This window comes from Nipponia nippon, unplaced genomic scaffold (assembly GCF_047370975.1).
Source record: "Nipponia nippon isolate SJK-2023a ecotype South Korea unplaced genomic scaffold, ASM4737097v1 scaffold_4, whole genome shotgun sequence".
Lineage (NCBI taxonomy): Eukaryota > Metazoa > Chordata > Aves > Pelecaniformes > Threskiornithidae > Nipponia > Nipponia nippon.
The window spans coordinates 125,880,019-125,892,103 of NW_028262358.1; the positions used below are offsets into that span (position 1 = coordinate 125,880,019).

At 53.1% G+C, this 12,085-nt stretch overlaps 1 protein-coding gene across 7 annotated transcripts in view; it reads left to right on the plus strand.

The window, feature by feature from the left end:
- Positions 1 to 12,085, plus strand: part of OTOF (otoferlin) — a 111,996-nt gene that overhangs the window by 61,565 nt on the left and 38,346 nt on the right. For 5 of the 7 annotated variants that reach the window (XM_087776091.1, XM_087776092.1, XM_087776093.1 and 2 more), the window contains exons 6-8: positions 6,587 to 6,660; positions 8,714 to 8,840; positions 10,119 to 10,173. In XM_087776091.1, coding sequence (XP_087632217.1) covers positions 6,587 to 6,660; positions 8,714 to 8,840; positions 10,119 to 10,173 — 256 coding nt within the window. Of the gene's footprint in view, positions 1 to 1,125; positions 1,259 to 6,586; positions 6,661 to 8,713; positions 8,841 to 10,118; positions 10,174 to 12,085 lie in introns of those variants that run through there. The other 2 variants (XM_087776097.1, XM_087776096.1) reach the window with 2 other exon arrangements.

A 12,085-nucleotide genomic window follows, 5' to 3' on the forward strand; every position in this document is an offset into this window, starting at 1 on the left:
ACAAGCTCAGCTGGCAAGGGAATCATTTCTGCTGATTTGCTCTCAGAGCAAGTGTCGGTGCAGGGAGAGAGCACGACTGCTTGTTCCAGAAGCAGCTTCTGGATGGGTTTCCTTGGCCATTTTCCAGCCCAGGCTCTAAGCTAATCCCTGCCCATGCTGTGCTGAATGGGAGGACCCTGCTCTTCCCAGGCTCCCACCCAGCACTGGGTCCTGCCCCCTGTCTTGTGCTGGAGCTGGTCTTCTGGACTTCACCTCTCTAAAAACCCATCCAGCAACACCTCAAGCAAAAATGTTTTTTGCTGGGTGGTTTTCCAGCAGCTCGGTGCACAGGGAACCAGAGGTCCATGCCCTGAAGCCACCCTCCTGCCCTATGTCCCCAGCACAGGCATGGCCATGGGGTGAAGTAACAAGCTGTAATTAAAAAACAGCCCTCCTAATTACTTTCTAGAGCTGGTTAATTGCTTTCTCCTCCCCAATTTGCTGATGTATAATGGGGGGAGATTAGCCAGGGAAGCAAGAGTGACGGGGAGGAAAACAGGGAGGCAGGACCCATAATAGAGAAATGTAGGAGCCATGAGAGAAGGAAAACAGGTTTGAAAAGCCAGAAAGGAGAGGCAGAGCAGGAGCCTGCAAAGCGAAACGAGGAGGTGAGGAGTCGGTGTTTCCCGCGTGGTGTCAGGGCAGGAGGATGCAGTGTCGGTCTGGGCAGGGATGAGGACCCCCAGATCCAGTCCATCTCCTCCAGCTGAGCCCTCTCTGGAGGGAGGATAAGGAAGACCACTCACCTCTACCAAAACGGAGAAGCAGCCTTGTCTCCTGCCCCAGCGGCATCCCTGATCTGTGCACATACCCACTCGCGTCTGTGCGTGCACAGCTGTAGCTGCTTTACTGGCCCCGTACACGCATCCAGCGAACACCCATCACCTCCAGCTCCCAGGGTGGGGAGCTGTGGTTCTCCTAAGCCCCTCCAGCCTAGCAGAGGGTAACAGAGATGTTACCCACCTGAATGACAGATGTGGGCTGGACAGGGGTGTTTGGGGTTGCAGGGCTGAGGAAGGTGGCCTGTGACCGCAGCTTGGGGATGGGACGCTTGGAGCACTCGCGAGGAGCAGGGAAGCTGCAAAGGGAAGAGCAGCCTCTTCTCATTTTATGGTCTGATTTGAAGCACTGGAAGTGCACTGAAGCTTGTTTGCCTTTTGTTCCCTTGATGCGTGGCCACCGGCTCCAGCAAAGGCAAAGAGAAGACGAAGGAGCACAAGTAGGTTTGCTCTCTCTGCTCCTTCTCCTCCTTCTTGCTTCCAGCTTTCCTAGCTCATGATGTGGCTGATCTGGTACATGGTGTGTGCTCTCCCTTTCTCTAAAGCTGAGCCTGTCAGCCCTGGAGGAGCTTGGGTCTCTTGGATGTGTGGCCTGAGGCTTCGGAGCCTGCAGGGACTGTTTATCTACAGCAAAAGCAAATGTAAAAGGCTTGGAGCAGTCCCTGGCAGCACTGGAAGGGAACTGTGAGGTCTTGAGAGGAGCCTGGCTCCCATCAGCTTTGGATGGGTCCTGGCTGGGGAGAGACTTTCCCAGCTTGGGCATGGAGAGCCTGGCCAGGGTGCAGGGCAGGAGCGGGTCTGGGTGCAGGTCATCAGCACAGGGCTGGGCAAATGGGACTTAGCACTGGCTTTACAGCTCCTCTGCCCATGGGTCGGGCTGCCACATCATCCACGGAGACAAGTTTCTTCAGCTCCTGCCTTCCTTTTATCCCCAGCTGCTTGCACTGATACCAGACCAGGCTGTGTCTGAGCTCTCTCCCAACAGCAGCATCCTCCAGCTCTCCGGCTTAGCAGATCTGCTGAAATTTAAGCTCGCGTCTCTTGCGAGTGCAGGCTAACCTCCTGCTATCCAGGGGATGATCCCTGCAGCCACCGCAGGGCACTTCCCAATCAGTGCCGTCTCTTCTGGCTCATATTTATCGCACTGCAGTTTAAGGACCAGTTTATGGCAGTATCTTACTGATGGACCCTCCTAATTAATAGTGTAAAGCGAGGAGGCAGAGATGAGGTGGGGAAAGGAGAGAAATGTCTTCAAGCAGTCAGCAAGGAAAGGGCAGACGCAAGAAAAGATGGGAAGAGATCTGCCTGCACCGAGCAGCCCGGTCCTGGCTGGCTCCCCTCCGCCGTTCGGCTGCGCAGCGAAGGGGCAGAGGCCGAGTGGGGCTGAGGGTCGGGGTCTTCCCTGGGCTCAAACGTAGGATGGCCCCGTGGGGCTGGCGGTGGGGTCTGTCCCCCGTATGGGGGGAGAGCTGGAAGCCTTGTCAGCTCAGGGGCGATGGAGGCAGCGCCCACCTGACGGGCGTAATTCCTGCCAAGAAACAAGCCATGGAAACCCTGTTCCCTGCTCCCAGCTCCCCAGTAAAAAGCAATGATTAAAATGTCCTTTTTAGCCATGAATAATTAACCAGTAACCTGCAACTGTATCTTTAACTAGAAGCTGGCCAGGAGAGAGACTGCTTCCACCTCCCTGCCCATGTCTCAAAATCTGTCTGTCCCTCCATGCTCCCCTCCTGCAGAGCCACATGGGCGAAACCCTAAAGGACAAAGCCAAGTGCTTCTGGGAGCAGCAAACTAAACGGAGGATGCGTGCTTTGCCGTGAACTGAAGATAATTCATCTGCTCGATCCCATATTAGACACCAGAAAATCCCAGGGGAGAGCGCTGTGGGAGGCTGGGTGGATACTCTGGTGTCTAATACAGGTTTAAGCTTGCTCGGAGGCTTGTCCCTACTTGCGAACAGAGTCAAGGTGTGCTGTCCTACACCCCCAAACTTGCAGGAACCCAGTCTTGACCCTGCTGCCAAATTGGGTTGCAATGGGCCAGCAGCTTGCACTGTTTTAGAGGGGAGCAGGCAGGCGGGTGGCAGCCTCCTCTCTGGCATCTCAGTTCTTTAGGAAACCAGGCTAAAGCCAGGCTTTGGCAAAGGGGGGGCTCTCGGTGCCACCACGCACCCCGTGTCGGCATCTCAGGTTCGCGGGTCCTCATGTAGTATTCATGTGGGGACGGTGTCAGCTCTCCGCCCGCACTGGCTTCCCATCCGCGCCGTCGGATGCCTGGCAGGGGCAGCGGAGGGGTTGGCGCGACCTTTGCTGAATGCTGCAAAGACCCTGCTGTGCCCGGAGAGGAGCTTGGCCAGGGTCCCCATCCCTGCTCGGTCCTGACCTGCACGTGGGGCACGGCTCTGCCCTCGGCACCAGGATGGCCGCTCCACCCTAGACGTGCCGCTGGCCGCTCTCCTGTCCCAGCTGAGCTCTTCCAGCATCTCCTCCTAGGGGAAGCCAATCCTGGACAGCCGGCACGTGAAGGTAATACCCCCGAGGGGTGGCAAGGGGAAGGAGGGGTTGCATGAGATGTGCCAGTGCTCACCTGGCTTGGAAGAGGTGACAGACGGGGCTTGGGAAGGGGCTAGGGGTGAGGGTGAGCCACTGGGCATTTGCTCCGAAGCATCTGGGACGGCTCCTTCCTCATCCTTCATTTGATTCTTCCCTTATCCTCAGCACGTACCAAATATGCTGCCAAAATCCACCAAAATCCACTTTTTTCTTTTTTCCTTCTTTTCTTTCTTCTTTCTTTTTTTATTTTTTTTTTTAACTCTTCTCGGTGACCTCCAAACTGTTGTTTCCTAGATATTTGCCTCCCTGGGGTTCCAGTCCACTGTGATAATACCAGTAAGGGCAGTGGTGAAGGAAGGAGATGTTGTAACTGGGGCTGAGAAGAGCAGCAGGGAGATGTGGCCGGGGTGTGGGCATGGGGACAGCACCTGAAGTTTTATGCCACTGAGGGACCTTGTGCCCTCTGGACTCTTGCTCTCCAAACCAGCTAGAGCTGAGGCTCGTCTCGTGGATGTGCTAGAGGCGGTCAGGCTGTTTCCCATTTCTGGGACCTCCTCTGCAGTAAAACTCTCTTTGGGGACAGACAAGGGGCTCCTGCAGCCGATGGCCCCAGCACATTTACTGAGGCTCAGCTGGCAGCGAGGGGTCATCGCTGCAGGAGGGGAGGGGGGGTGACACGTGCATCCCTCTGGAAGGAGCTGGGTTGGGCTGGTGCTGCTGGGATGGTTCTCAGTGCATGCTCCTTGGACCAGGTGCTTAATCCCAGTCTTGTTCCGCATAGCTTAAAACCAGCTTGATCGTTTTACTGAGAGGGGCATCAGATGCTGTGCTAACCAGGACCCAACGCATCCTCAGTGCCCATACAGGGACCTTGTTATTCTGGGTCCTGGTAGGAGACCAGCGCTGCCAGTGTCTTCCCTCCAGATTCCTGCTGGCTCCATCACCAGTTGCTCTTCTGCTTTGTTTTACTTCCCAAGGAACCTCAGAAATGCCTGGGACAGATACAGTGATTTTATCACTAACCATCTGCGAGCAAATTGCCTGCATGCCAGCTCTGCGGCTGGTGGGACTTTTTTTTCCCTCCGTTTTAAAGGAATTAATTGGAAAGAAGGGTATGCAATGTAGCTGACCCTGGAGGCACAGTGTCTCACTGGGGGCTGTGTGTCTGCCGGGTTTCCCACACTCAGTGGTGGAGAGTGGTCTCGGAGCAGAGTTTCACAGGTTGAGCTGTTACAGCATTTGCTGAAAAAACAAGTTTGCAAATAGCTTAAAAGCGTTACTTTCCCCGTAGCACCTTGAGGCAGATGTTCCCTGGCAGGATTACAGATACAGAAACCTAGCCTTCATCTTTCCTCCTTCTATCCATTGAGAAACTGCCCTTTCACTGAGGATCTCGTGAATTAATCACGGCTACCAGAGACTGCCTTGAGGCCCAAGCAGAGCTTTAGTCCCAATTAAACCTCAGTTATAAATAGTTCCTGTATCTCCTGCTGGCCTTCTGCCCCAATTGAATTCCCCCCTCCCTTGGTAAAGACGTTATCCTCCCGTTCTCCGTAATTTGCTTCTCGTTTGCTCTGTCTCTGTCAGCAGCCTGCAAACTTCAAGTTGTTATTTAAGACAACAAATGCATCAGGCTGGCTGCAATGCCAGGACTTCTACATTTTGCAAAAACAAGGGTGCAACTTCATCCTTTGGCCCCAGCCAGATGGTATCGAAGCTGAGACCGGGGGATCCTGCAGCTTCCCTGCTGTCACCTGGCTCATGGGCAGCACATCCCAATCCTGCTGCATCCAGGGCTGGTGCTGAGCCCTGGCTCCCTGCCCTGTCAGCCAGCTTGGAGGTGAGGTCCAGGCTGGAGGCAAGGTTCTCCCTTGCTTCCAAGCTGACCCAAGAACATATCCATCAAACCTGCAAGGTTTCTGCAAAGAGCAACACTTTCAGGTAATGGGAGTTTTCCAATAAAGAAAAATCCCCTCCGGCTTTACCACCTTCTGCTCTGGGACAGCCACGGGCCATTGCCTGCAAGTCTCTCTCCAGGTGCCTGCTCTTTAGAACCGGCTTATTGCACGGTCTGACTTGTGCTTCTTGCTGGTTTCAGTTTTGCAGATCCTATGGAGGTTTTTTTTTTTTTCCTACTGAGGTTTTCAGCTGAATCTTCAGGCTAAACATCCACATTACAGCCATACTTTCACCAGGGTAACTCAGAACCTCGCACCTCTTTGCAACAGCAGCGTGGACTGACCTCCAAATAACAGGGAACAGTTTCCCAAAAATATCTGCAAGGCTCTTACTGTCTTCAACAATCTCTGCCCGTTTGCATCTGAGAGGAAGCCAGTTTGCAGTGCAGAAATCCTATTATTTACCGAATGTTGTCTTTGTATATATATTTGCTGTATGCGTATGTAGCAAACACCAAGTAACGCAGGAGTCCAGACTGTCAAAGCACTTGTGGTTGCACAGGCTGATTTCTGAGCTGGGGCAACAGCCCTAGCCCCACTGAAGCATTTGGAGCTAGAAGTTGTACTTCTTAAACTTGCCTTGACATGATGGATATTTTTAGAAAGCAACTGGCAAGCCATTTGCAAACCATTTTTTTACCGGCCAATCCAGCCCAAACTGCCCTGAGTGAATTTGACCCCAGCCTAGATTGCAGACGGGGAGCTGGTACGGGTGTTTACCATGCTGGAAGGGGAAAAATTCACGTTGCTGCAACGGGCAGCTGAAAGACCTTAGGATCTGCATAGCTTTGCTGCTGATCTACCCAAAGACGTTATTGATTTTTCACAGCAAGGTGGTGGGGGAAGTGGTTGGATGTTTTAATTTTTAGTCAACGGTCTTAGGTAACAGCGGAGCAATTGCACGAATGGGTCAGGAGAGATGAGACGTCTGTGGGCAGCGGGGGCCAGCAGCACAGACGGGAGGCATGGGTGGCAAGATGAGTTTGTTGGCTGCTAACACTGTGCTCCAGCCTTGTGTTTTATCCCAAGTGGAGTTAAAAAAAAATGAGACCCAAGCCTCAAAGGCAGAGCGTTTAGCTGCGATCTTGACTCTGCCCTGTGGCATGTTTGCAGCGGCCCCTGCTTAGTCTTTCAGCTGATATTTCTTCTTTTGCTTTCGAGCTGTGAAAGGCTTCTGTTCCCACCCCCAAGTCCCAGCAAACAGCACTAAAAATACAGTAATTGGTGGCTGGGTTTTTTTTTCCCTCTCTTCTTCCAGAGCTGGGAAAGGAGTTTTTTCAGCCATGAAGCTTGGCAAGACGCGTCCGTCAAAGGATGACCATCGGAAACAAGGTATGTTGTTTCCTGCTGCAGTGCTGCTTTTTGGCTATCTTCCACATCCCAGGGAAGCACCTGAGAGACCCCATAGAATCATGGAATGGTTTGGGTGGGCAGGGACCTCCAAAGGCCACCCAGTCCCACCCCTGCCGCGGGCAGGGACATCTTCACCCAGACCAGGGTGCTCAGAGCCCCGTCCAACCTGGCCTTGAACGTGTCCAGGGATGGGCCATCTCCCACCGCTCTGGGCAACCTGGGCCAGTGCCTCACCGCCCTCAGCACAAACAATTTCTTCCTTCTGTCCAGTCTGAATCTCCCCTCTTTCAGTTTAAAACCGTTCCCCCTTGTCCTGTCGCTACAGGCCCTGCTAAAAAGTCTGTCCCCATCTTTCTTATAAGACCCCTTTAAGTATTGAAAGGCCGCAATAAGGTCTCCCCGCAGCCTTCTCCTCTCCAGGCTGAATAGGATAGGATAGGAAAAGGGGAATTTTGCCTGGGACACCAGTGTAGGTAGAGGCATTGGCTGCCTGTGGGAAGGCATGGCACTGGATCTTGGGTGGCCTCCCTCTCTCCCCAGTGTCGGGGCATTCGTCTCGCAGTTAAAGCTTCACGCAAGACCATGGGGAAAGTAGCTGGGATGCAAAGGCAGGAGCAGGGTGTGCTAGCAGACAGTGGAGTACCATCACAGACAGGGATTTATCCGTGGTCGGGGAACGGTTGCAACACAGCTGCTGTATTGCATGGTGTGGTCAGGGCTGCGCACCCGTGGGGCTCCTTCTTCCACCTTCCCCAGGTACCTCTGGCTTTCACACACCTCACCAGGGCTCTGCTCTCTTAACCACCCTCCTCTCAGCCTCAGTGCTGTCTCGGTTGTGATTGCTGCCCTTGGTCTGGCCAGCTGGTGATGGGACGGGGTGGATGTTGCACCCTCTGCCTGTTGGCCAAGCCAGCATCCCTCTTGTGCCATGGTCTGCTGTCCTCCCATACAGACTGCTGGTCCTGCTCAGGTCAAACAGACCCGCTGAATCACCAAAAACCAAGCTGGGAGGGTGCAAGTCTGTCTGCCCACCCGCACATGGCAGGACCGATCCTGCTTAGGTCCTTCCCAGCTGGTGTGACTCTGACTCCATCTCAAAAACTCCCAGTGGAGTTGAGGACACCCTTTCCCCACCCAACCTGCGTCAGTGCGTCTCTCTCCACGCTGATGGAGAGCTTTTCCGAACACCCAGCCTAGATCTTCCTCGCTTCAGCTGAAGCCCGTATTATCTCACAAAAACAGGCCAGACTATGGTGAAAAAACTGATTTCTGGTCTCCTGGAGCATGCCGATCTCCTAGAGCAAGCTACAAGCTTGCATAGGTTAGCGAAGAGACAGGGAACCTGTTTCCCAGGAGCAGTGTCTGCTATACGAGCAGATTCGTACAGCTGTGCCACCAAAGCAAACCAGTGACCCAACAAGCTATACTGGTGGTTTTGGCCCAACAGAAAAAAAACCATTGCTGCTTTGTGGTCATTTCTTGACCAGAGTAAAGGCAGGAGGGGCAGGCACGACACACACAGGGAAGGAGTATCTCAACAACTTTTTCCAACAGCAACACAGACCAGTGGACAACACAGCTGTGTCTCGGTGCCAGTGGGATCTGGGGCCTTGACCCTCCCTGCAGCGATTTTTCTTCTTGGGAAATGACCCCTTTCTCCTGTTTTTTTCAGACCTCTCTACCCCAAAGCTAGGTGGTTGTTTGTCTTTGCAACTGCTCTTCTGGTAGGTAGAGCTGCAACGCTTGCTCAAATGCTCTGTCACCCCTTGAAGTCTGGGGTGTTTGCCGTTTTCTTTTTGCCTTCACAAAACCATAGGCAGGCATGCTGCCCAGATGGAATAACGTGTCACAGGAGGCAATACGTCTTTCTTAATCCTTTTTTAGACCCGGTTGTCTGTGACCTGACCTGGTGACCATTGTTCCTTGCATTATCGGGTGAGGTTGATAGGATGTATTGGTTACCTTTCTCTTCGCCTTTAATTATTCACCAAGTGGAAAAAATAAGAGACTTTCTTTTGTCTCCTTTATGCAGATGAACCCGCTGTTTTGGAGGCAGAAGACCTGGACCGAAAAGGGATAAGGCAGGGATGTAGACTGGAGCCAGACACCATCTCCTTGGCCTCCGTCACAGCTGTCACCACCAATGTCTCGAATAAGAGGTGAGGGTCAGATGTGAGCCTGTACAAGCCAGGAGGCGAGGGCACGCTGGCAGACACCCCACAACCGCGTGTCCCCTGAGACGGGACATGTTGGAAATCACGTTGTCCCCTGCAGCCGGTGTTTTTTTGGAAATAGCTGACCTGCTACAAAGAGCACCAATGTTCAGTGGTGTTTCACAGCCCCCAGGGTTTAGATTCCTCAGATTCAAAGAGGGCGGGAGCTTCGAGGGGTGACCCTGCAAATGCTCTGTGGCAGCTTGCAGCAAGTCAGGGCTCAGTGCTGGGGCCGGTCCTGTTCAATATCTTTATCGATGATCCGGAGGAGGGGACCGAGGGCACCCTCAGTCAGTTTGCAGGGGACACCAAGCTGGGCGGGAGCGTTGATCTGCTGGGGGGCAGGGAGGCTCTGCAGAGGGCCCTGGCCAGGCTGGGTCGATGGGCCCAGGCACTGGGTGAGGGTCAGCAAGGCTCAGGGCCGGGTCCTGCACTGGGGGCACAGCAACCCCAGGCACCGCTGCAGGCGTGGGGAGGAGCGGCTGGGAGCTGCCCGGCGGGAAAGGGCCTGGGGGTGCTGGTCGACAGCCGCTGAACATGAGCCAGCAGTGTGCCCAGGTGGCCAAGAGGGCCAGTGGCATCCTGGCTTGTGTCAGGAATGGTGTGGCCAGCAGGAGCAGGGCAGGGATGGTCCCCCTGTGCTGGGCACTGGGGAGGCCGCCCCTCGAATGCTGTGCTCAGCGCTGGGCCCCTCACCCCAAGGCGGCCATGGAGGGGCTGGAGCGTGGCCAGAGCAGGGCAGCGAGGCTGGGGCAGGGGCTGGAGCCCAAGGCTGGGGAGGAGCGGCTGGGGGAGCTGGGGGGGCTCAGCCTGGAGAAGAGGAGGCTGAGGGGAGCCCTCATCGCTCTCTGCAACTGCCTGAAAGGAGGCTGGAGCCGGGGGGGTCGGTCTCTTCTCCCCAGGAACAAGCGATGGGACGAGAGGGAACGGCCTCAAGCTGCGCCAGGGCAGGGTTAGGTTGGATATTAGGGAAAACTCCTTCCCCCAAAGGGCTGTCAGGCCCTGGCCCAGGCTGCCCGGGGCAGGGGCTGAGTCCCCATCCCTGGGGGGTATTTAAAAGCCGGGGAGATGTGGTGCTGAGAGACATGGTTTAGTGGTGGACTTAGTCCTGGGTTAACGGTTGGACTTGATGATCTTCAAGGTCTTGTCCAACCTAAACAATTCTATGATTCTATAAGACCATCATCTGTGGTTTGACTGAGGGTTTCTTCTCCCCCTCCAAAGGTCCAAGCCTGACATCAAAATGGAGCCAAGTGCTGGGAGGCCAATGGATTACCAGGTAGGGGACAACACTGTGCCCCCAATTTCAGCTCACGGGGGTCACAGCCCGGTGGGTGAGAGGACAGTTTTGCAAGGAACAAGTTTGTGCTGGGTTTCAAAGCGCTGCACTCACAAAGCACGGCTTCCCAAGAGCTGGCATTTAAATGGTCGAGCGATAACCTCAAGATTAAGTTATTAACTGGTTTTGCTCTCCATCACATGAGGCCTCAGAAGCCCAAATTAACCTGTGATTGAAACAGGCTATCTCCAACACATTTCTCTTACTGCCCAAGAGCTTTCAGTATGCTGTTTAATATTCAAGACTGGTGAGCCCTGGCTGGCACTAGGTTGCTCACTGGATTTCCTCGGATAGGGTGGTACGCGGCTGCTGTTGTCCTGTTCAGCGGTGCTCCATTCCTGCCACTTTATCTAGAGTTAGAAGAACCATACATTTAGTTTCCCAGGTCTCAGATGATCCATGCTGCTCCTATTTCTTTTACTAGTTGGTGCCAGCGTGGTTCATAAATTGGGTCTTCTCATTTTTGCCAAGTCGTGCTGATTCAGCAGCAGTTTAGCTTTATGTCCTTGCCTCTCAGCACAGCAACACATTCCTGGGGATATCTCGGAACAACGTAAATAATAATTTTTGTTAGAGATTTATTGCAGAACATTTGCAGCATCCACAGCAGACCGAAGTCTGAGGCTTACAGGGAGTGAGTGTGCTTGGTTCAGGAGGGGGGAACATAAAGAACATAAAGAGGAGGGGGACGGTGCAAAGCAAATTACAAACAAGAAGCAGAAGGAACACAAGGTCCAGGTATTTGGCCACTGCAAACAGGAGGATCGCAAGGTTAGCGTTAATGGGGAATGGCTAATTTCTGGAGCATAACAAACAGGATTTGCAGCACTAGGCTTGGGTCATGAACAAGGGACGTGCCTGACTGACCTCCGTATGTCTGCTTTCCTTTGACAACTGGCTTTTGTGGAACATCTGAGAATTAAGAGGAAAGGACTTGGTCTTCCAGGCCCCATCCCTGGGAAACCTCAAGACACTGCCTCGGTCCGTGGGAGGGAAGGACAAAGCGTTAACGAAGGATGGTGCCCAGCAAAGTCACCCCCAGGAGCTGGTGTGGGTCAGGGCAGGGGTGGAGGGGAGGTCTCGGCGCAGAGATAGCCCTGGCTGCAAGCCTCCCCAGAAGGTGTTTGGGGTGTTTCCACGCACCTCCCCACGCTGGACGTGGGGAATGAACCTGAGCCGGGTTCCCCGAGCCGCTGCAGCGGGATCGGGGGTTGCATTTGCACCTCAGCTCCTCTGCGCTAGGTCAGTTTGTGTAATGATGAACACCGGGCAGCCTTGCCCCCGTCCCCAGAGGGCTCAGCTACCCCTTATCAGCTGCCTTTTAGGAGCACTTCAGAATAGAATAGAAAAATTCAGCTTAAATTAAAATTAAAAATTAAAATTAAAAATTTTGACTGGAATCTGAGCCTCTTTTAAAGAAATCTGATCGAAAGTCAAGCCTCTTAGTATGTTACCGAAATGAAATTTCCCCAAGTTTACCCATAAAGATAATAATAGTTTAATTTTTAATAGATTTCCATTTTCCATTGTTATATGATTTAAGATAAAGCTGAGTTCAAGTTACAAAAATAAGTAATGATAGCTAGAGAAGGCATGTGTAAATTAATTCATCTGTTGGGCTTCAAGGGAGCCAGGACCGAGGGCTCATGTTATTTTAAAATAATAATTTTAAATGATACCCAAATTCACTATGCTTTGAAACTTGGAGGTTACCTATCCTACCACCAACTTGTGACAAATTTTAAAGAGATGGCTCTAGAAAAATGGCTGCTGGGAACTGAAAAGATGTTGTACCTACATGAAATGACACCTTATGATTTTTAGTTAAATTAAGAAATTTAGGTATAATCCA